The sequence below is a fragment of the Ascaphus truei genome, chromosome 2 (genome assembly GCF_040206685.1).
Source record: "Ascaphus truei isolate aAscTru1 chromosome 2, aAscTru1.hap1, whole genome shotgun sequence".
Lineage (NCBI taxonomy): Eukaryota > Metazoa > Chordata > Amphibia > Anura > Ascaphidae > Ascaphus > Ascaphus truei.
In genome coordinates, this window is record NC_134484.1 from 424,493,078 (window position 1) to 424,519,664 (window position 26,587).

Sequence of the window (26,587 nt, forward strand, 5' to 3'; positions counted from 1 at the left end):
GAGAGGAACATCCACGTGGAATGATGCGGAGCACAGCTGTAAGAAGATGAGCTAAACACCAGCAAGGATGAGGTTAAAAATAATCCTTATTCCATGGCACCAGCGTGGGGGACACAAAAGCAGGAAACTCTGACGTGTTTCGGGCAAGAGCCCTTTCCTCGATTTGAATGAATAGTTGAATTCTCTCCTCTGTTGGAAAAATATGTGAGAAACTGAATCAGTGTTACTTACTGTAATAAGTAGAGTACCAGCACAGTTTGCAAGTTAAAAGTGGGCATGTTACTAACATTTTTATTGCATTTTTAATTTCAAATTCTCGTCGCTTTAAAGTTGAGGTCGGTATTAAGTCATTTCATGCACACTATCCAAATGGTCTTTGTTTCATAATTTTAGGATGATTTCCAAACCAGGAAGGAATATTTTAGTTATGGGTACAGGGAGGTAAAGCAAAGAAATGCTTTTAGCTGATGCCCTAGCAGAGCCATTGAGGAGAGAGAAGACAGTGTTTTAACTACCTTACTGTCTACAAGAAGAGGATTAACACCTTAAATAGCCATGGAAATTTTTATTCAAACCAACACCTACGAACTGAAGTCTTTCACTTGTTCCCTGACTAAATAGAAATGCTGTGTATTTCAATACATTTCATATATTCAAATATTTTATATCATTTTCTTTTCCTGTACATTTTTGTTTTGATCTGTTTCTAAGATAAATAACAAACATGCCGTACTTTCTGAAAAATACACACATTCAAAAGGCACTGCCAGCTTGTTACTGTGCCATGCTTTGCTAAATAGAAACAGTGTCTGCGCACATATGTCACTTATGTTTGTAAAAAAAAAAAGGTTTCTGTCTAACTGCAGAACATTAATTATACCTGCCCAAAGGTGACAGTCTGGTGAGATTTAACCCATTTATTAGGCAAAAGAGAAAACATGATAACATATGTTGGTTATAAAGCTATATTTTTTATTTGATAAAATTGCATAACGTACGGTAAATGGATTTAAAATGGACATTGTGGTTCTTCTAGGTAGTGGGTGCTTAGTATTATCTGTGCATAACTTTAAGCTTATGATGTAAACAGTTTTTTGTTTTAGTTATTAACATCTGCATCTCATACATGCATGGTGGTTCTATTGATTCATGTATTTGGAACATTAGATATTCTCTGTTTATAGGGCTATAGTGAATATTATCCTTGGACATCAAATTAACTGAAATGTATATTATTTAATGTGGCTTCAATTCATAATAATTGTATGTATATCTCCCAATATTTAGTTTCCCTAATTTAATTTTTATCTGTCCTCACCACCCTCCATCCACGGATTTTACAATCCTCCCTTTCTCTATTCAGTGGGAATATGATAGATATATAAAGATGTACGGGTTCTTAAATTACGACATAATTAATTTCTTAATGAGTTAAAATTAATGTTGAAACTGTGGGTGAAAAGTTAGATATTTGCAAGTTTATGAAACTGGCAAAAATTGGACCCTGGCCACTCGAATTGTGGAAAATGGTCAGTATTCACAAATATTTCCCAAGACCACATAGTGGAATTTCAGTGGTGGATGGCAGAAAGGGAGAGGGGGAGAGAGAGAGAGACAGAGATGCAGGGAGAAAGAAATAAGGGACAAAGAGGGGGAAACAAGAGAGGGACGGAGGAATGGAGGAAACGGGTGAGATATAGAGGGGAAGGGAGTGGGAGAGAAGAAGGGGGAAGAGAGAGAACTTTTCTTAATGTCATCCAGTTCCCCCAAAATGTATTGTTAGGAGTTGAAACAGGTAAACTAAATGGGCATGTACACTTTAACAAACAATGTAAAACTTGGAGACATCCACACATATACTACAGTATTTCTATAAACCAGGACAATGACCTGCAAAGATTCGATATTTGCACCGTTGTGGGTACAAGAATGTAAGAGACGTTCATTTTCTTCACAAGTGTCTCCAAATATACCTTAGGATTATAATAATGGCGGTTTAAATTAAATATTGTAATGGTATTGCATAAACAGCATAACATATAGGTATGCAAGTTCTGTATAATTACAGTATTATGTTTATACAAAGCAACATGCCAGATCAAAGCAGAAGTGGAGCTCTCTCCATTTCCGTTTCCTACTGTATATCCGGGGACCAGCTGTGTCACATGATCACTCCAGGAGCAATCACGTGACTTCTATGTGCTGGGGTCACGGTGGCAAGCTGGAAGGGTTAATTGCTGTTAGGGTGCACACAGTATTTTCCAATACATATATTCTCAGTGGTTTTTGTCCTTAAGGTGAATGTGTCAAACTAGCAGTAAATTTGTCTTTGATATTCATCTGCTAAACTTTCATCTTACTCTCATCACTGACTCGTTCAATATTCACACATGTTGATTATACTTGGACTATTAAAGTAAAAATACACCACAGAGTATTTAACAGTATTTATGAATGATATCTGCTCTGATTTAAAATAAATATATATATGAATGTAAAATGCATCTTATAATGATCTAAAACAGTGACTATGGCATTCTTGGATCCCTGTAATGGTCCATTTCATTGTAATATTGTAATTACGTTTACATTTTAAGATGTATTTTTGTAAGAAAGGCACTGTTACTAGACATACTGTACTTATTCATTAGTGAGAGCTGCATTGAGGGTTTAAATTGCTTACTCTTAAAAAAATAAAAAATAAAAGTTGTTTCACCATTCATATAAAAACAAATAATACAGTGAAAGAACACCAAAAAATAATATTTCAAACATATGACTTAAACGTATTAATATGTTCATGCCTATTTGGTAATAGATAGCCTGAATTATTCCATCCCTTTCAGGACACGGCTTGTTTGATTTCAAGGGAATACAATATAAAATAACAACTTGCATTGTGCTGATTATTATTAATTTGCTTCATGCTTCCTGTTTGAAATATTAGAGGGAGGAAAAATAGTGAGTGATTCTAAGAACATAATGACATTGAGGAAGAACAAGATTACAGTTTGTATTGTATTGCAAGCTGCCATGGCTGAAAGCAGAAACTGTTTTTGATGTCTCAAATGTTCACTTAATTACACAAGCGTAGAGGTGGCAATGTTTAAAATTATACAGAATATACATATATTAACTAGGGTTCGTTAAAAGCATTGTCTTAACATTAGCCTTCAACAGCTCATGTAGCCTTGGGAAAGCTTTGTAAAATCTCATAATAGCAGGCTTTTGATATCATGTAAAGCTATTACAGACAGGGTGTACCCATCTTCTTAGAGCAAAACCAGATCATTAATGTGCCTCAAGACAGAAACCAATTAGCTATAATATAAAGACAGTAATTCAATGCTTGAGAATTGTGCTATATTACCGACAACAGTTTTGCTGGAAAATAACACTGCAACATTTTTTGTTGTTGTAAATGTAACCGTAAAATGGATGCATCAATGTTTCCAAAACAGTCTGTGACAACCTTGAAAGTCACTTTGAATGGAAGCATTTGAGTAGTGTTCAAGCCTTCCCCAGATAAACACTTTTGTTGCCAAGGATAGTTGCCACCTCAACGGACAAAGAAATGTTAATATTTTAAATTATGTTGAATAGTACTTTGGAAAGACTGGAAAAGGTGACTAAGGGGAAGTATGTACAAATATAACTAGGGACAATACAATAGTAAAGTATTATGAAGTAGAATACGCCTATGAAATGTGTTGGGTGATTAAGGGGTGGAGTGATCAACTTACTTCGCATGGTGAAAAATGGAAGTGACGTCAGTGGCAGAAATGCTGAAGAGCGCTTAGGAGAAAGAACGCCACTATAAATTGGGCAAGTATCTATTCAGCAATCATTTTATGTTTTAAATCTGTAAGTGCAATAAATGAAGATTTTCTAACTACAACTTTAATATATATATCATGTATGTCATTAGGGATTGCATATTGACTGGGATAGTGGCAGCTCATGCCCATAGGGCAATGGTGTACCACTGTGCCAATCAATTGGTTTATTGGCATTTTTTTGTTTGTTTAAAATTGAATCTTTTTAATTTGGTAGTTGTTTTTGGGATTTGCAACCAGGCTGCATATTGACTGGCAAAGTGGCAACTCATGCCCATAGGGCATTGGTGTGCCACTATGCCAATCAAAGGGTTTATTGGTATTTTTTTGTTTAAAATAGAATGTCTTTTTAATTTGGTGCTTGTTTTTGGGATTTGCAGGCAGGCTGCATATTGACTGGCATAGTGGCAAGGTCAATAGGGATGGGGAGAGAGGGAGGCAAGAGAGGATGGATTAGAGAGGGAGGAGATATTATGCTTAAAGAGACAGAAAGAATCCCTATATTGTTGCACTAAGAAGACACCCCTAGGTAGGCTTAAAATAACTTTATTAATGCTAAATCATTAGAAATATATGTATTGGAATAGATGAAAAATGTGAACCAAAATAATAAAATCAATTAAAACAAAGAGAGCCTGGTACTGTAAATCACTAGGAACACAAAACAGTGTAGTAGGGTGTCAGCTGTAATAATAATAATTATTGAGAGTCACAGTTATACTATTGAATTAACTGTGATTGCAGATGACACCCATAAATTTTACTGATGCGTCCTAGATGAGTGAAACAGTCCAAGCTGCACAGTCCCTTGCCAATTATAGTAGTTGTCAGGGTTAGTATGGAAATATGTATAAAATGATTCCAACACTGCCTATTAGGTAGCTCAAAGCACAATGCTCAGAGCAGCACAGATCTCTCACGTGTCCCTTCTAATTATATATAACCCACAAGACGAGTGATTATACTGAATATTGATAGAGCATATATTTACATATATAACCAGAGATGCAGCTTCCCTTGTATTGAACCTTTAACTCTGTAGGGTGACACAAAATAGAGCAATCGCAATGGTTCCTAGCTGTAGATAGAGATTTCTCTCTGCTCCATATATTTCAGCCTCTAGATACCTTGAGTAAGGTCAATGCTAGACAAAGATAAATAGTGTATATATATATATATATATATATATATATATATATATATATATATATATATATATATATAAAGCAGAAAATAGCCGTGTTAGTCCAGTTGCGATAGTGCAGAATAAATGAGTTCTTCAGTATTTGGTGATACCTTTTTTATTGGACTAACGATTTATGTCATAGGACAAGCTTTCGAGAGTTCTCCTCTCTTCTTCAGGTCTAGCAATACTGATATACAAAGGATTCAATGGCTAATACAGTGTAGAGAGAGGGGAGAAAAACAAACAAAAAAACAGGGTAGGGTGTTACCTACCTTATCTACAGTAAACATCTGGGTTTTTTTTTCCTCTCCCTACACTGTATTAGACATTGAATCCTTTGTATATCAGTATTGCTTGACCTGAAGAAGAGAGGAGAACTCTCGAAAGCTTGTCCTATGACATAAATTGTTAGTCCAATAAAAAAGGTATCACCTAATACTGAAGAACTCATTTATTCTGCACTATATAAATATATATATATATATAAATATATATAATATATATATATGCAAATACAACTGTATGCTCATCTGCATGTCTTAGGCAGGTCTGCAACCCCGCCTTTCCCCATTATCACCCAGCATACAGCACTTCCACTGCAGCAAGGGATTCTGGGAAATGACATGCAAATGAGCAGCACACCCCTGAGGAAGGTCATATACAGGACCGAAACGTTGGATTTATATGTGCCTGCTTTTTTTCAAATACACTTTTGCAATATACCTTGAGTGCTGTTTTTTGTCTCCTTGGTGGGACACCTGGTTTCCTATATATATATATATATATATATATATATATATATATATATATATATATATATATATATATATATATATATATATATATATATATATATATGTATGTATATATATATATATATATATATATATATATATAAATATATATATATATATATATATATATGTATGTATATATATGTACATGTAGAGGTATCAGTACCGTGTTAGCCGAGCTTCAATAATCAAAAAATAAATAGATGATACCGTTCTGTGGCTAACTAAATGCTTTTATTTGTGCGAGCTTTCGAGATACACTGATCTCTTCTTCCGGCGATGTTACAATGAATGAAGCAAGGATAACTTAAAAACAGTGTCTGTTTTTAAGTTATCCTTGCTTCATTCATTGTAACATCGCCGGAAGAAGAGATCAGTGTATCTCGAAAGCTCGCACAAATAAAAGCATTTCGTTAGCCACAGAACGGTATCATCTATTTATTTTTTGATTATATATATGTATGTATATATAATATATATATATATATATATATATGTATATATGTATATATGTATGTATATGTGTTACCCTAAATAGCTGTCTAAATGCTTTAGCTTGGAAAAGGGTCAGAGCGTTGTGCTTCCCATCAATGATGGCTCCGAAATGCTCTGACTTCACATCGCAGCCAGCCTCTCCGACAAGCCTGCGGCACCAGGAAGTGACGCTAGAAGTACCCTATGTACGTTTCACCAGTTAGGCTACAGCGGGGCAAATTCAGAGTGAGCTGGGAAAGTTTTGATGTGGTTATGTTACCATGTATACCGGATAATGCTTCCATTTTATAGATTAGTGTGGCGCCATGTCATGATGACGTGCCGCTTATGCTCGTGACCACGGTACCAACTGGCATATTGGTGGGTTATATCAGGTGTTCCTGTTCTATTAGCTGATTGGTTAAACCGTGTAGCCAGTGTTATGTGTTTGGTGTTGTCATGGTTACATTTCTGTTTACCTTACTGCCTGACAAGCACCCACTCCATTCAGCGGATCAATACCCGTCAGAACATACTGTATAGAGAGCTACCACTTGGTCTCTGCACATCGCGGTGAGTACTGCCAAATTATGAGCTTGATAAGGGAGGAAGGTTTATGCAAGAAACCTTTGTTAGTGGGGAAACATGTACAACGCGGAGAGACAGAACCCCAAAGGAGAGCACTCTATCACTGGAGATCACAGGTACAGTATGTAGAGTAATGTGGTGTAAATGTGTGATGGGTGAGGAGTGTCAAATTTAAAACACTTTATTGGGAGTAATAACTCAAATAAAATAGGACGCTAAAGAGTCACAATATGTAGGACTCTAATATAGCCAAGGTGACAGCGAAATATTAAAATCCAGTCGGATACAGCGATGGATCCTATCAATATACGATCCCACAGGAGGGATAGTTTAGGCAGTAAAATACTTAATTGGTTGTATCAGCTAGAAGTGTCCTGCCTAAGACCTGTGGATAGTTTGGGGTGGCCACTAAATGAGTTGTAAATTAGTGACTGATGCTTCTGGAGGCTTACTCACACGTCTAAATAGGTGGTAACTGGTTAGCCTCTAAAATGAGATGGATAATAGGTGATAAAAGGGTCTAGTCAGTGTAACAAAACACTGAGTGAGGTATGTCCTGTGTCTTTAGGTATGCATATATGAGGTCTGGATAGGGTTTCAGTCTTAGTATGGCTGATCTGAAATCTCCGTCTGACCAGTAGCAGGATCCTCATCCCTGATCTCAGCACCAGCACTTCCACATTTCTATAGCAGTAGCGAAGGTCCCCCCTTCCCTTCCCCAGTCCCATTCCCCTTCCCTTGAATTCGTGGTTAGTGGTGAAACAGCATGTTTTGTACTTTTATTTACAGAGAAGAATATAGACCATGATGATGTCTTTTGTATCATCATCCCTTTGATTGTAATACATCTCAACAGTATGCGTATTATCTATTTAAAACTCAATCCACCTGCTTTCTTCAATATTAATACAATATGTATAGTTAATGTTGGACCTAGGATGGCAAGTAGAATCTTATACTTCATAAAAATGGAGTAAGGAGGAAACCCTAATTTAAACCCAGAGGGGCTAATGTGGATAGTAGGTAAATCCATTGTGATTATCGTTGTAACAGCTTTTTGTCCCAGTCTCCTCCTCACATGTCATGTAACAGGTTTTCAATACCTTGAAAGAGAAGGGCATTCACACCTCCATTGTGTTTTTCCCTGACATGACATGGAGTGTCAAGGCCATCCATAATGGATCCAATATGCTCCAGGATCCGCCTTCGAAACTGTCTATCAGTTTTTCCTACATACAGGCATACCCCGGTTTAAGGACACTCACTTTAAGTACACTCGCGAGTAAGTACATCTCACTCAATAGCAAACGGCAGTTCACACATGCGCTTGTCAGCACTTCCTGAACAGCAATACCGGCTCCCTACCTGTACCGAAGCTGTGCGCAAGCGGGGAGACTATAGAGCCTGTTACACATGTGTTATTGACATCAGTTATGCACGTGTATGGCGATTGCAGTACAGTACATGCATCGATAAGTGGGAAAACGGGAGTGCTTCACTTTAAGTACATTTTCGCTTTACATACATGCTCCGGTCCCATTGTGTACGTTAATGCGGTGTATGCCTGTACTGTATTCCACACTTACAGGTAATAAGAAAAATAACTCTTGATGTCTTGCAATTTATGAAACGTCTAATTGGAAATGTCTTCGTATGATCTTTCTTGCTTTCAAAGGTTTTTCTGGTGTTTATATACCTGCAGGCTTTACATGAGGCCACATTTGTATGTCCCCATTGTATTTTGAGGTAGCTAAGTTTTAACAGTTTGGTTGGTTTGAATATGGAAGTGGACCAGTGTATCTTTCTGGTTTTTGGATCTTTTTGGTATCATTGTCGGTGTTGTGTTCAATACTTCGCATAAATCCTTGTCTTCTAATAGGACATGCCAGTGTCTTTGATAGATACCTTTAATTTCTTTCTATTAGGCATTATACAGTATGTGCCTAAGAACCTCACCGTGTTCTTACTCTCAATTTTTCTTTTAACCTGAAGTAATGTGTCTCTGTTTGCTCCTATTGCATTTTTGTAATCTTTAGTTATACTTTTCTGGTTGTAGCCCCTATCTATAAACTTCTTCTTCATAATGTCTGCCTGTATTTTGAAATCCTCCAGATTTGAACAATTCCTCCTGATGCTGAGAAATTGCCCTGTTGGGATACATGAGAAAGGTAGATAGAGCGATGCTCAAATACTGTGTGTGCACACAAACATCTTCATATATAAGCACATAAGTCAAGAGAAGGAACGCTATATAAATCCTTAGGCTAATATGTAAAGCTTCATCATATACAGGGAGACAAAAATAAAGACCTAGCGGTCAGTCTGCGTGACTACCGCACATATGGTCAGTATTGCACATCCCACCAGATTAGCATAAGGACCCCATGGATATAACAGGTAATAAAATAAGGGCTGATGCCCATTACCTGTCCTGGGGACAAGCTGGAATCCAGGACGCCAAAGCCAAATGAAGGTTCCTCTGCGTGCACTCCTGGTATAGTAGAACCATAGAGATGAAGGAGAGCAAAGGATGCACTGCAACTGGATCACTGTATGAAAAAATGTGGGGCAAACTCCAGAATAAAATCGAGTGTTATTTATTGATAAACTCACACATGGGTGTTTACAGCAGCCGCACCAACGCGTTTCGTCCAATACAGGACTTTATCAAGGTGGATACACCTTGATAAAGTCCTGTATTGGATGAAACGCGTTGGTGCGGCTGCTGTAAACACCCATGTGTGAGTTTATCAATAAATAACCCTCAATTTTATTCTGGAGTTTGCCCCACATTTTTTCATACAGTGATCCAGTTGCAGTGCATCCTTTGCTCTCCTTCATCCCTTTTGGGATACTGTTAATCAAGGTCAACGGATGATGGCTATCCACTCTCAGGTAACTATTAGTAGCTGTTTCTTTTGCATGTGAAATTGTGCTGATTGTCCCATCTGATTTAATAGTTACCTTTACTGTAAGTCCAAGAAAACCAGGCTTTTCTCACTGATTTCATATGTCAGTTTGAGACTATGTTGATTGGTGTTTAAGGCTTCAATAAATGCAATAACACTTCCTTTGCTACCATTCCATAATACAAAAATATTGTCTATATAAAAAATACATAAGATAATTTTATCAAAGAATTCCGTCATATTTTCACTGAATACTGTCTGTTTCTCCTACCACCCCAGGTAGAGGTTTGCATAGGTAGGGGCACAAGTAGTCCCCATTGCAGTTCCCTGTACCTGAGGTAGATTTTGTTATTAAACAGAAAGTAATTATGGGTTAGAACGAATGATAGTAGATCACATATAAATCCATTATGTTTTTGATGGTATGTACTCCTGGTTGAAAGAAAAGATGCCACTGCGTTTATGCCCTTTGGGTGCTGTATGCTTGAATAAAGCGACTCACATCCAGGCTACATAGTAGGGTGTCTTTCTCAACTACTATCCCCTCTATACGTCTCAGGACATCTTGAGTGTCTCGAACGTATGATGGAAGAGATGTAACAAAGCTTCTTGGAACCTTATCGAGATAAACGCTTAGCCCCTCTGTGAGGTTTCGTATTCCGGAGACAATGGGTCGACCGGGCGGGTTTGATGGATTTTTGTGAACTTTTGGAGGGCTATAGAATGTTGGTGTTTTTGGTGTAGTTTTCAGCATATAGTTATATTCCTGTTTAGATGTTACTTGATCTGTTAAACCCTGATCTAAGAGAACTTTAAGTTTTTGTAGGAAGATGATTGTAGGGTTTTGTTCCAGGACTCTATAGCATTTCTTGTCCCCCAGTAGTCTAAGATTCACCTTTACATAGCTTTCAGTTTTTAATTATGTTTCCTCATTTATCGGACGACTTTATTGTGATTTCTTTCCTCTCAGTTAGATCTTTTAGGGCTGCTCTTTCATCCCTATCCATATTGTTATTCCTCCCTCTCCCTCCTTTTGTTATCTTTTCTAGATCTTTTGACACTAGTTTTACAAAAGTGTTAACGTTGCTGCAGATGTCCATACTTGGAGTAAATCTGATTTTTGGTCTAAGTTGGGTGAAAGGACCTGTGCCTGGATTTCATTCGTTCTCTTTCCAGAGACTCATGAGGATGTCTAAATTATCCAGATCATTACTGTCCATTTCTTCCCATAACTATTTTTAGACCTAGTTTGTTGGATCTTTTTATAGTATTTGTGCAACAATAATTTTCGTGCAAACAAATTTGTATCTTTGATACATTCAAAGTGATCCATGTTGGAGGTGGGGGAGTATGATAATAAACATTTTAAGACCCTCATATGGTTCTTATTCAGAGTGAAGTCTGTCAGATTGATGATAAAAGTATCTGATATCCCTGGATCAGAACTTAATAGAAGGTTCCCCTCTGTTTGTTGAAATTTCCCCTTTTCTTGGATTTTTTGCCTCTTCCTCCCCTTCCCTCTTCTTGTTCTCTTGAATAGAGATCTAGTGGCCTGGGGCGAGGCTTCCTCTAAAAAAGGACTTATATCCTGAGTTATTGTTCTAGATCTTGTATTTATGCATATGTTTCTATACCTTTGTCTGTTTTTTTAAATGTTTTATGAGTTTTAGGCTGTACTCTCAGATTTTCTGTATCTGAGGATTCCCAGTACGTCGATGAGTTACTCGTAGCTATTGGTTCTGAATTCTTTGTCTGATTTATATGAAATTAGTATATATTACCCTCCTTATAATCATTAGTGTCACGCGAACATTTTCTGTTTCCTATCCTTTTTTTCTGTCGTGTATTTATCAATATTTGTTTTTACTTATAACTCATACATCTCAAATTTTTCACTCGTATTACAAGTATCAACCTCAGAAATTAATTGTTGCAGATCTTTTTTAACATCTTCTCATTTTTCTTTCTCATGCTTAACTATTAGAGTAATCAGTTCTTTAGAACATGCAGATAAGGTCTGTTCCCTTGCTCTCAGGAACTCATCCTTCTGAATTGAATGTGCAGGGGCTAAATTTAGCCGTAGACCTCTTGGGATTAGATTTTGCCTGATATATGTTTCCAAGCTAATCACATCCATCGAAGCCTTGATTGCTGCTTGTATGTTTTATCTAATTGACGAAAGTAGTCCATTATGTCAGGGAGATCTACTGAGTCTGTTAGATCTGCATTTAAACTAAAAACATTATCTCACTCGCTGAGCCATAAGGTGAAGTTTATTTCTTTAGCTAGGAAACCTGTCATAGTACAAAAGATTGCGTGTGCTCGGGTACACAAGGAAAGGTACTAGACCTTATAGATACAGTTAAGAAATAGAAAATCCCCCTAAGGGGTGGGTGTGTACCCTGTTCAAACGCCATGGAGGGTATTAATTGTGTTGCAAGTTTTAAGACTCCAATACAAATAAAGGGGTGTGCTAACAGGGAATATTGAAAATATGCTTAAAGAGACAGAAATAATCCCTATAGTGTTGCACTAAGAAGACACCCCTAGGCGGGCTTTAAATAACTTTATTAATGCTAAATCATTAAAAATATATGTATTGGAGTAGACGCAAAATGTGAACCAAAATAATAAAATCAATTAAAACAAAGAGAGGCTGGTGCTGTATATCACTAGGAACACAAAACTGTGTAGTAGGGTGTCAGCTGTAATAATAATTATTGATAGTCACAGTTATACTATTGAATTAACTGTGATTGCAGGTGACTCTCATACATTTTACTGATGCGTCCTAGATGAGTGAAACAATCCAAGCTGCACAGTCCCTTGACAATTATAGTAGTTGTCAGGGTTAGTATGGAAAATATGTGTATAATGATTCCAACACTGCCTATCAGGTAGCTCAAAGCACAATGCTCTGAGCAGCACAGATCTCTCAGTTGTCCCTGTATTATATATAAACCACATGACGAGTGATTACACTGAATATTGATAAAGCATATATTTACATATATGACCAGAGATGCAGCTTCTCTTGTATTGAACCTTTAACTCTGTAGGGTGACACAAAATAGAGCAATCTCAAGGGTTCCTAGCCATACAGTAGATAGAGATTTCTCTCTGCTCCATAGATTTCAGCCTCTAAAAATCTTGAGTAAGGTCAATGCAAGACAAAGATAAATAGTTTATATATATATATATATATATATATATATATATATATATCACATTTTAAGTTATGGTCGGTGAAAAAGGCAACAAAAAACCTCTACCGTTAGCATATTTAGGGTAACAACCAAAATATATATACAGTCATGTGAAACAGAAAGTACACCCTCTTGGAATTCCATGGTTTTACATATCATGACATAATAACAATCATCTGTTCCTTAGCAGGTCTTAAAATTAGGTAAATACAACCGCAGATGAACAACAACACATGACATATTACACCGTGTCATGATTTTTTTAACAATAATAAAGCCAAAATGGAGAAGCTATGTGTGAAATTGACTGGCATATTATATGGGCATGTTGTACCCACTGTGCCAATTAATTATTTTCTTGTCATTAGTAATATGTTGATTTTTCTATGTAATGTGTTTTATTTGGGACCTTTTTAAGGGGGGCCTTCACCATTTATTGCTATAGTGTATATCATGCCCATATTATATGAGCATGATGTACCCACTGTACCAATGAATGGGTGGAGGTGGGGGTTGTTGCCTGGGGAGGTGGTTAGGCCTCCTGGGTGGGTAGTAGGGGAGGGTGGGTTAACCCCTTAATTACTATAGCGGTTACTAATCTCTAGGTGATTAAGGGGTTAGGGGACATTAGATTGTATTTTTGATTGCATTGTTTATGGCAACGGAGGACATGGACGGTGATGAGGATGAGGTGGCCATCATGGCAGCCTGTCAGGGGTGAGTGCAATATTTATTTAATTTATTTCTGCTTGTCAATGTTGTATTTTAAATGGGCAAATACACTATTATCCATATCTGGATAATAGTAATTACTGTACTGTATGTGTTATGGGGGGGGGGGGTAGGTGGGTGTATTTATTGCAAAGAATTGGCTGTTGGTTTTTTTTGGGCACGGAATTGGTACCGCAGGGACCACCTGAGGACCCCCGGACCTCCGCTGGGACCACCCGAAGACCCCCAGACACCTGCGGGAACCATCCAAGGACGCCAGACACCCGCAGGGACCACCTGGGACACCTATGGGGCCCCCAGACACCACCAGGAACTCCTTTGGTTTTACGCAGCTGACATTGCCAAAGGAGGGGCTATATTAACCACCATCATTCCCCTCCAGGCACACTCCTTGAGAAAGCACTACAGCAGCATGAAACGCGTGGGAGGAGAACCCCCTTTTTTGTTTTGTGTTCCCCTTATGTCCAATATGTTTTTTATGTAGCTTTAATAAACTTGTTTACATGTCCCCCACATGTAGTTGTGAGTGCTTCCAGGCATATCTGGCTTTCCGCCAATCCTCTTTGCTGTTTTTAACTCCTTTGGGGGCCCCTGACACCCATGGGGACCACCCGAGGACCCCCAGACACCCGTGGGAACCATTCGGGGACACCCACTGGCCTCTTGTATTAATCCTGTGCAAAAAAACATAAACAATTCTTTTAATCATGGCACAATCCCTTTTGCGCCAGACAGCACCTGATGTGAAAGCACACTTCCCTTTTTACAGGTTGCCTGAAAGCCATATGGCTTTGGTAGAGAAGGAGGTATAAGCAATGCTGAATCTAGTCATGATCAATGAATCATCATGTAAATGGTGTAATCAAATAGTAATGATACCTAAATCAGATGGGAAGGTAAGGTTTTGTGTGGACCTCCAAAAGGTAAATGCAGTATCCAGGTTTGATGCATACCCAATGCCAAGGGTGGACAAATTGATTGATGCCCTTGCTACGGCAGAGTATATATCCACACTTGACTTCACAAAAGGATACTGGCAAATACCTTTAAAGGAGGAGTCCAATTGCAAAACTTTTGTGCAAAGGGAAAGAGAGTGAACAGGGCGCTTCCAAGGAGTGAAAATAAAAAACAGTGTTTTTAAAAATTATGGTAAAGCACAAATGTGAAACACCTAAAACCAATTGATAACATTCACCACCCAGTGATAATAGGTAAATACAAAATATACAAATGGTGATATGCAGCTCAACTTCCTCAAAGGGGACCGTTCCAAGTACCCAGATGATGTGCAACTTTTCTTCTTGGAGAGGAGGAGCGCAAAGTAGCTCAGTGATACATGTGAATAAAGAGATAAAGCAAATATAGTGCAGAGTGTAATGTCTATAAACAGTCAATCATGTAGCCTTCGGTAGTTGCACTCACAAAACTTGTAGTTCATATAAGCATGTCAGAGATCCTTCTCTCTCTGACTGGAGCCCTTTAAGTAGATGTGTTTAGTGATTCTCAGGATATCCCTCAATGGGTTAATGGTATAGCATGGAAAAGAAAAAAGCCACAATAGTGCATACTATTTGACCAAAATAAATTGTGTACAAAATGAAAGAGCAAATCAACTCACATTTTCAAAGTAAATAACAGGCATTGGAGAGGACAATTGGATAAGGACATGTATCACTGAGCTACTTTGCGCACCTCCTCTCCATGAATAACAATTGCAAAACTGCCTTCTCCACTCCGATGGGTTTATATTAGTTTGTGATGATGCCATTTGGTCTGCATGGTACCCCAGCCATGTTCCAGACACTCATGGATAAGGTGCTAAAACCTCATAGGGCTTATGCTGTAGCCAATCTGGATGACATTGTCATCTATACTGGACACCTAACAAGCTCCTATTGACCTCCTAATTTATATTAGCGTTAGGGACCCCTGAATTATGGTCTGCCGTGAAGTTGGCTCAGGGGCTTAAAACAATTTTGGCCAAAAATGTCAAACTAAAAGACCATTTTACTTAATAGATATTTATACATATATATTTAGGCACTGTACCGTGTATGAGTTTCACTGGATGTGCTAAAACTGAGCTTTGTCTGTGTTTTATGTTCTGTCTCTGGTTTTAAAAATGACATTGTCATCTACAGTAAACACTGGTGGGGCTTAATCAGGCTAAAATCTGCCACCAATCCTACAAAATGTGCATTAGCGAAGGTCAAAAGAAAATACTTAGGCTATGCCATTGGGTGGGAATGTAAGACCACTGACCAGTATGGTAGTTGCACTGAAAGAAGTTCTGACCCCGCGGACAAAGACATAAGTAGACTCCTTGTTTGGTTTAGCAGTCTATTACTGGTGCTTCATCCCAAATTACTCCTGTCACGGTAGACCAGGTCTTTTAACACATTTATATTTTTGGGATCATTCAATAGGCAAAACAAGGCAGTGAAATAAAATGGGGTTTATTTGGATAAAACCTCGGAAATACAACAAAACACAAAATACAGAAATATACACACTTACTGGGTGTGGGGTTTGAGATCTAGCCTTTTCTATGTGCAGGCTGCCAGCTTACAAGGTCTTACCCTGATCAGAACCTTGTTCCAGACATCCTGGACTGAGATTCAGCAGAAAATCCTTACCGGGACCTAGTCCCTAAAGTCTTGGAACTGTTTTTGGCAACAAATCCTGACCGCGACTGCTACTTCGATTTGTAGAATCTGGCCACAAAAGACGGGCCTTAGTCTCTGCAAGGCAGGCTTTTCTAGCTTCAAAACAAAGCTGATTGCTCTGCAATTTTGAACAGAGCAACTTTGAAAAGCCCGCCCTAGCTTCATCAAAGTCACACGATGGTCTGGTTCTCTGACTCGGCCATCTCCTTATATACACTCCGCTAAGCTATCTTTTGCATGGAGGTAGGAGGAGCAACCAATCAGAGCGTGAGAATTCCTCCCAGCCAGCCAACAGGAATAGGGTCCCGTCCTTTGGCTGACGTAAGTGGAGGAGGCGTGCCAAGCTGGCTAGAAACGCCGGGTGAGTGGGAAATATGATTTAGCCAATGGGAGAAGCGCCTACGAGCTGTATCTCCCCCGGCTAACTCATTGCCACCCACTGGGTAGGCTCCACCAAGTCTGGCAGATACAAAAGGTGTCCCCACAGGGTGCCCTTTGTTCTCCGGACTTGGAAATCCACCCTTCCTCGACCACCAAACGGTCTTCTCACCTCTGGACATCCTCTCCTCTTTGAACTACGGACGCTATAAAGACATGCCTGCATCTATGCTGATGCCCCCGCTGACTGTATAGCGTCTTATACAGTAGCAAATGTCTAAAACATTATAAAGTACACTTTAATAAAGTATACACATTGTGGAACCTTATACTTATAAGGGGAATGGATATGGGATATTTGGGCTCGAAATCCAGGAGTCTGGGGGACACTGGGTTGCCCCAGTGTAATTCACCCCGCGTACCGGCAAATCATGCCTGCTCACAGGGGAGAATTAAAGGACTACTGGTAACTGCGGCCCCCGAACTCTTGCAAACAAAATAATTGTACTTCTACCCAAATATACCCCCTAAAACTGACACACAAGAAATCTCACAGTTCTAGGGCCAAGGGAATATGAAAACAGAAAAAAGCAGGGGTCACTTTATTTTCAACATGTATTATCCCTGGTCCCTGGATTTTGGTGCTTATGTAGCTACCAGGGACCCCACGGTTTCAGGGGTAACCAGAGGGCTTAACCTTTATTAGATAGCCTGGTTACCCCCTCCTATCACAACCCGGCAATTACAAAACCCCTAAGAGACCTTACAAAATAATGTGTGCCTTCCCAAGTGGTATGGTTTAGAGCGTGCCAGAGAGCCTTTGAGCAGGTAAAAAGGTGTCTATCGGAGGGTCCCGCCCTTAGGAGACCTTTGCAGTGCAAACGCATGCCTCGAATATAGGGCGAGGAGCAGTTCTTTCTCAAGCATTTCAAAGCATAAAGCACCCCCATCCATTTTAAGAAGAAAAAAGAGAGTAGTAGAAGTTTTAAAAAAGAAAATAATGATTGAAAACTAAATGTAGTTACAAAAAAGAAAAGGAGTAAGAACACAAAGGTTGCTGAGGCTTTTGTCGCAGCTTGGTGGTCCAATGTTTTTGATTATGTTGGAGCACTGCCAATTGTAGTTCTTTTGTATGGAGATTTGTGGACCACTTGATGTGCGGTTATGGGTGCATATAATACGCTTTTTTTTTTATGGCACTGAGCAATATAGTGGGGGGATTCAGGGATGTTTTTGTCCAGATGTTGTTAAAAACGTTACAAGCCTTTGCTAATAAAGCTGTGACTGGTCTTTTCTCCCATTTGTTGGTCTGGTGTATTTATTTGAGGTTTGTGGGGAGGGGATAAGGTCAAGGCCTGGGTTATCATCTATCACTGGCATTTTAGTAAATGTATGTTTGAAATGTAATAGTTTTAAAGTGTTATTACAATTTTAGATGCGCACTGATATCATGTATTGCTTAAGATGTGTTGTTGATACAACTAAACATCATTTGCTTAAAAAGGAAGGTAAATTATTTTGCAGTTTGAAATAGAGATATAAACAATTACATTTTTTCTGTCTCTGGAAAATGGTCATTAACAGAAGAAAATATTAAATAGCTGAATTGTTCCCTATTTGCTTTACTTCACGAGAAGTATATATTGTATCTGATATTTAAAACAACATGTTTCCTGTTTAGTAGAAATAAAAATATTGATGCATGAACATTTGCTGCACGAAAGGCTCAACATGAATTGCATAATTTCCCCTCTGAATCATGCAAACTGCAGGATGTACTTCAGCAGCTTCTGTTTACACTGCAAAAATAACCCCAGGAAAATCAGCAGTGGCTTTAATGTTTGTACACACTGATTTGTGTTGTTTTTTTTCTGTATTGTCAGCAGTTAACTGCTGACATCACTCAACAATAGAATGAGCCCAGTTTGTAAACTCTGGTACATCATGCATCATTATGTTCATCATTCCCATAGCTTCCACTAAAAAGTTATAGTTAAAAATCTTTATTTTTTCAGCTCAAGTTGGGACTGCAACATGTTGGAATGATGTTATAAGTCAATTAGAGAATATTTCCAGTAATTTTGGCGTGCTCGCTGCTTTCCATTTTTTGCCGTACAGTATACTGTACACTTTTGGGATCTACCAATGAATTTGGTAAAACATATATTTTTAAACCATGTAAATGAAGATGTGTCATGTAAAACTTCAGTCAATAATTTCATTAAACTAAATAACGCTTCATCCCAGTAAAAAATGAACATATCAGGAGATAATGTTCTCATAACGCTTGGTTTAATAAAATTGGGTTAGAAGATTAAGAAATTGCTATACACAGTATGGGGTAAATATTTAAAGCTCTGTTAAATCTGGGTTACTAATGGGACGTTACCTAAATAGGTAACATCTATTAGTTTCTCTGTGTTTAATGGGTATTCACAAAGCTAAATACATGAAAAAAGAACGATCGTTAGTTATCTCTTTAGCATACGCTTAACACCAAGTTAGCACTGACTTGTGTTAGCTCCAAATAACATGGCATTGAGCATGTCTTGTCCAAAGATGGCATTACTTTGCCCCCAGGGCCATTTTAAGATGTTCGTGGACCCTAGGCACTCTTGCATTGGTAGGCCCCACCTCAAGACAGAAGCGCATGCGCAATGCTGTCGCATGAACTAGCACATATTGTAATTTGCCCGTTTATGTGATGCATATGCAATACAAATGCTTTCTTATAAGGTTGCTAGATGCTACCTTGATAAATTAAATGTTAAAGTGTTCACAACTACACAAGTTATTGATAACAACATTAAATAAAGTGCAAATGTATTTAAGTGTTATATGCAAGGCTGATTTCATTAAGTAAGTATTGTTCAATGTAACTACAGTAACATATCATTTGAATATTAACTCATAACGGCCCTATGCATAAAAGTAATATATCCACCACTTAGAGTTTCATTTTATTATTGCTTACATCAGTGTTTCCCAACTCCAGTCCTCAGGGAACCCCAACAGGTAAGGTCTTAAGGATATTCCTGCTCCAGCATAGGTGGCTCAGTCAAAATGACCGATCCGCTGATTGACCCACCAGTGCTGGATCAGGGATATCCTTAAGACCTGACCTGTTGGGGTTCCCGGGGACTGGAGTTGGGAAACACTGGTTTAATCATATTTTTGTATTTTAAGCCAACTTTATTGCTGCCTATATAGTTATATAATTTAATTTTCAGATATCTTTTATCTTAATTAGCTGAAAAAAATATATGACCGATATAAAAGAAAACATGAATCTGGGTTTGAAAAAAACGAAAGCAGCGTTAAAAAAGATGAAGGACTCTTCACTCAAATGTGTGTACATAGATATGAAAAGCAACAAAGAAAATATAGGACCCTTTCAGTGTGAGATGGGTAGGCAGATTATTGGAGATAAGGAAAAAGCAGAGGTATTAAACAAATTCTTTGCTTCTGTGTTTACCAGGGAAGAATCAAGTTCAATAGTAGCGCCACAGGAGGAAGCCACAACCTCCATATTAATGACCAATTGGTTAACTGAGGAAGAAGTTCATAAGCGACTTGAAAAAATTAAAGTAAATAAGGCACCTGGCCCCGATGGCTTACATCCAAGAGTTCTCAAGGAGTTAAGCTCAGTAATAGCAAAACCATTATATTTCATATTCAAGGACTCCATTTCCACAGGCTCAGTACCACAAGATTGGCGTAAAGCAGATGTGGTGCCTATATTTAAAAAGGACGCTAGATCACACCCGGGGAATTACAGACCTGTAAGCCTGACTTCAATAGTAGGGAAACTACTTGAAGGTTTAATACGGGATAATATTCAGGAATACCTAATGGAAAACAAAATTATTAGTAATAGTCAGCATGGATTTATGAAGGATAGATCTTGCCAAACTAACCTTATTTGTTTCTTTGAGGAGGTAAGTGGGAATTTAGACCAGGGTAATGCAGTTGATGTGGTCTACTTAGATTTTGCAAAGGCTTTTGATACGGTTTCACACAAGAGGTTGGTGTACAAAATAAAGAAAATTGGACTCAGTAATAATATATGCACCTGGATTGAAAACTGGTTAAAGGACAGACAACAGAGGGTTGTCATAAATGGAACTTTTTCAGGTTGGGCTAAAGTCGTGAGTGGAGTACCTCAGGGATCGGTACTGGGACACCTGCTTTTTAACTTGTTTATTAATGACCTTGAGGTTGGGATCGAGAGCAAAGTCTCCATCTTTGCTGATGATACTAAATTGTGTAAGGTAATAGAATCAGAGCAGGATGTAATTTCTCTTCAGAAGGACTTGGAGAGATTGGAAACGTGGGCAGGTAAATGGCAAATGAGGTTTAATACAGATAAATGTAAGGTTATGCATTTGGGATGCAAGAATAAAAAGGCGACTTACAAATTAAATGGAGATATACTGTATTGGGGGAATCCTCGATGGAGAAGGATTTAGGAGTGCTTTTAGACAGCAGGCTTAGCAATAGTGCCTAATGTCATGCAGTAGCTGCAAAGGCAAACAAGATCTTATCTTGCATCAAACAGGCAATGGATGGAAGGGAAGTAAACATAATTATGCTCCTTTACAAAGCATTAGTAAGACCACACCTTGAATATGGAGTACAATTTTGGGCACCAATCCTAAGAAAAGACATTATGGAACTAGAGAGAGTGCAGAGAAGAGCCACCAAATTAATAAAGGGGATGGATATTCTAACTTATGAGGAGAGGCTAGGTAAATTAGATTTATTTACATTAGAAAAGAGGCGTCTAAGAGGGGATATGATAACTATATATAAATATATTCAGGGACAATACAAGGAGCTTTCAAAAGAACTATTCATCCCACGGGCAGTACAAAGGACCCGGGGCCATCCCTTAAGGTTGGAGGAAAGGAAATTTCACCAGCAACAAAGGAAAGGGTTCTTTACAGTAAGGGCAGTTAAAATGTGGAATTCATTACCCATGGAGACTGTGATGGCAGATACAATAGATTTGTTCAAAAAAAGGTTGGACATCTTTTTAGATGGGAAAGGTATACAGGGATATACCAAATAAGTATACATGAGAAGGATGTTGATCCAGGGATTAATCCGATTGCCAATTCTTGGAGTCAGGAAGGAATTAATTTTTCCCCTTAATGGGGTTTTTTGTTTGCCTTCCTCTGGATCAATAAGTATAGATATAGGATAAAGTATCTGTTGTCTAAATTTAGCATAGGTTGAACTTGATGGACGTACGTCTTTTTTCAACCTCATCTACTATGTAACTATGTAACAATGACCGTTCTTCTGCCAATCTATCTGTACCAGAAATAACGCAAAAAAACGCTGCCAAACAAAAGGGAAAAGATGTTATTAGTGCTAAACAGGGAACAAATGAAACACAACTGGAAGTATGTCAGGCTGATCCAGAAGTTATAGTTCCAGTGGATGATGTGAGGATAGCAGTCCCAGAGACACTGAATAAAAAAATCAGATTTAGTTTTGAAAATAAACTATAGCAGTGATCCAGCTGAATGGCTTATTTATTCTCCGTCAACTGGCAAAGTATATTATCATGTGTGTGTAGCAGGGTACTTCCTTTACCTCCGTAGGGAGTCGGTTTTGTGGCTCGGGAGGATCAGGGGACGTTGCGGCGGCCATCTTGCGGTTGGCATTGCATGTTTTAATGGACTGTGTGTAGCGTAGCGGGCATTTTGTGGTTGGCGCCACCGGAATGGGAGGTCATAGAGACCAGGATTTCCTCCGCAGAAGTCCTGATGGAGCCGTGGGAATAGAAGGTAGTGTCCAGGGAGCAGTTAGCTTCTTGGACTATGCCAGACATTACCCCCAGGCCCCAGGTAGTCCCCTCACTGTAGATAAGTGTGTGAGGGATCACCAACAGCATAGGGATTACCCTGCAGCCAGATACTTCAGCGGAGCAGGACAACAGACTGTGGGCCTCATGCAGTAAGCGTTGATAAGGGAATTATCGCCATTTTATAGCCAAAATTGGGTTTGAGATTCAGTAAGCGCCGATAAGTGCTTGATATCGCCATGTTTCGGAGCCGATTATTTTGTTATGGGCAGTCGGCTGCCGATAAGCCTGTTTTCGCCACTGATCGCCACTTTTTTAAATCGGCTGGATTCAACAAAAAAAAACAGCTTATCGGGCCTGATCGGCACTACGAAATTGAGATGTTATGGCCAATTTCTCCCGCCAACTAAAGTTGGCAGTTTGGAGGGGAGAACGATCGCTAAGGCTGCCGGAACGGCACTTAGAAAAAAAAATCTTCTGTACATCAATGGAGTCAATGGAGCGGGGACGTATAACAGTATAGTACTGTTTACGTTTCATTGCTCACAATACAAACGTCATTTGCATTACAGTGTGGGGGCATTCCCTGCATTGTGTCACAGCTGACGTGTATTATTTGCATAACATTATACTTTTACATGTTTGCAGCATTTGCGGGTCACATTACTCATCATGTGATGATGTGCCAAGGGAAAATACTATACTCAACTCTTAAAGGAGAACCTCACATCATATCACACATTTTACTGAACTGAGCGACAATTATTTACATGATGTTACACATGTCACACATGTCACACATACACAGTATATTCATCTTCCTTTACATTACACAATGCTTGTAATGTGACACGCATCTTTAAACGTTCATGTACATCTGTCTTCTCATGTTTACATATACTTTTGGGTCCTCCCTATTTTCATGACGTCACTTATTGGACGATCAATCACATTGCATGTTTACATTGTAACCGTAGCATTACAAGCACTTCAACCTAACTTATACACACATGTACAGTAATTCAGCATTGGGACACCTTGTTAACTCATTCTATACCAACTATCCTCCTTACAGAAATGCATGCATATGCACACGACTATTCATTGTTGTCAACATGTCACAATAACATGCCTAATTACACATGTTACACAAAACTTTTCCCACGTCAATCTCAGCCTTTTTGCCTAATTACATGACTGACTGTTACGTTCACAAGTGTTACATGCATTGCACATGCAACTATTTATTTGCAAGCAATGTTTCTACAAAGGTTCACGTCACATCATTGCCAAATATCATCATTCCCTGCAGAATACACACAACAAATACTTATAACAAGAACTGCACACAGCTTGCCACAGAAGTACTTTATTATGTTAATGTAACACCTTGCATTTTACTATGTCACCTGACATCATCACATACCTATTTAAAGGACGCCCATTACCTGATCATTCACAGCTACTCATTTCAAAATGTTGAGATTGTTTAGGAGACGGAGGAACATTCTTTTCTATGACATGCTTGATGATGAAGACAATCATATAGGGCAAGGGAGGGACACACCGAGGGACAGTGACAGGGACAGTCACGCGGATACGACAGAGACAGGGAGAGGGACAGGAGATCAGAGGAGAAGACAGAGGAGACAAGTTGTGCCTCGTCCGCGTCTGTACAGGGAGAGAACCCTGTTAGATGGGATGAGTGAGGAGGAGATTGTAAGTCGCTATCGTTTGAGTTCAGCAGCAATCTTAGCTCTTTATCAGGAGATAAGGGGAGATTTAGATTTTTTCACAGCCAGAGGTCGTGCAGTCCCTGGGCTTGTTAAAATGCTGTGCTCATTACATTATCTTGCTTCCGCGTCATACCAGACAACTGTGGGCATAGTGGGCGGGGTCTCGCAATCTACATTCTCGCGGGCCTTGACCCAGTTTCTCTATGCACTCAATAGACGCGCTAGGAATTATATTCATTTTCCTACAGAGGCGACAGCGTGGCTGGAAGTCAGGACTGGCTTTTATAATATAGCAGGGATACCATGTGTGCTGGGTGCAATCGATTGCACACATGTTGCTTTGATTGCACCTAGTCAGAGTGAGCATGTGTACCGCAATCGTAAGCACTACCATTCACTCAATGTACAGGTGGTATGTGATGCGACGATGAGGATAATGCATGTGGTACCCAAATTCCCTGGTTCCAGTCACGATTCCTCCATCCTGAGGAACTCTTCAGTCTTCCATGCGTTCGAAGAGGGACATTTTGAACATGGTTGGCTGCTGGGTGAGTACACATTTACATGTTCTAACACAAAACACATTTTTATTTAGGAATGTTGGCATTGTACAATTTGATCACTAATGTCAGCTTATGTGTGCTCCATTCATTATAGGTGACTCAGGATACGGAATTAGGCCGTGGCTCTTGACTCCGGTGCTAAACCCTCAAACTGAAGCAGAGGACAGGTACAATGCAGCCCATACAAGATCTGTTATAGAGAGGACATTTGGCCTACTCAAGACCAGATTTAGGTGTCTGGACAGAACTGGTGGGGCTCTTCTATACAAGCCTCAAAAAGTGTCTGATATTATCCTTGCCTGTTGCATTTTGCACAATGTTGCACTCAGGCACAATGTACAATCAGACCTAGCTGAGCCTTTGGTAGACGAGCATCCCACCCATGTAGCTGATGAAAATGAACAAACAGCCAGTGGTGGCCAGACACGCCAGAATCTCATCAATTCATTTTTTTCTTGTAAGTAAAAACATATATGTTCCAAGTTATACTTTTATACTTACATTATGTTATCTTAACAATAATGTTTTTTTATATACCCTTCTGGTAGGACACAGATGAATATGGGTTGCACACCTTTCTTTTCTCTGCTGTGTGCACAAAGGGATGTGGCACCGGTATGTTATTGTTGCACAGGTTATATAATCCCTCTTCAATTGTACTTTAGTTGTGTGTATGTGAATACAACTGGGGTAACAAAGCACTAATATTTTAGCATTGTGTTGTTCCTTATGCTAACACAATACACATATTATGCCCATACTCATTCATGCTTCTAGTATGCTTACATACAATGTTATTGGTGCAGTGTAACATGTACATCCATATGATGTGTACACCAGCCTGATTTACATTTTGAATGTCATGAAATATACATGGTGTTGCACATTTAACACCAAATACACACTTTGCTGTGTTGTTTACGGTACTGAAGATGGCATGTCAATGTTTGCAATTTATATATTGTTCCTTTGCATTATAGGTATATCTCCAGTATGACTGATCATGGTATGTATATTTGCTGACATCTCTCATAAGATGTGCCTACATCAATCTTCCTATAATTATTTGAAGTCAAAACCCAACATATTGGTTTAAACACAAATGTTACATATATGTACTTTCTGTATCATGTATATGCATTTAGCTACTCTTGAGCTTTCATGTGCATTGTATTACAAAATGATTACTCCCATTTCATCACATTTTATGTATGTTTCCTTATAAATTCCATTAATGTAATATAGAGGTGTTTGGAGACAAGGGGATAACTGTACTTATTTCTTTACTTACGGGACATCATTCATCACGGATGAAATTGACTGATCATAAAACTCCATGCATGAATGCCTGCAATCACAACAATGCGTACTACATCTTATATTTAGCAATGTTGGTGTTTTGTAATGCTAGGAATTAATAGTCAACATTAATTTACATATGTGACATGTGTATGTATAAGTCACACGTGTGTGGATGTGTCCTACATGTACCAAGTGTTAAACTGTTAACAGAGAAGACAAATTTGTCACTAATGTTACTGTCATTTAGCATTTATAATTTACCAATATGACAATGTTGGTAATATTTTTGCAATATAAATCACGTCACTTCATCATTATCATGATGATAATTATCAAGTATTGTCACAATTGTAACGTCAATCACGTGCACATTAGCATAGACACACTTTGTAAGACAACTGTTTG

General features: G+C 38.6%; 1 protein-coding gene across 1 annotated transcript in view; it reads right to left on the reverse strand.

The window, feature by feature from the left end:
- Positions 1–26,587, reverse strand: part of LOC142488272 (uncharacterized) — a 50,361-nt gene that overhangs the window by 4,457 nt on the left and 19,317 nt on the right. The window contains exons 7-8 of the mRNA XM_075588644.1: positions 10,340–10,597; positions 8,835–9,025 (exon numbers count right to left, since the gene is read on the reverse strand). Of these exons, the coding sequence (XP_075444759.1) occupies positions 8,835–9,025; positions 10,340–10,597 (449 nt within the window). The remainder of the gene's footprint in view (positions 1–8,834; positions 9,026–10,339; positions 10,598–26,587) is intronic.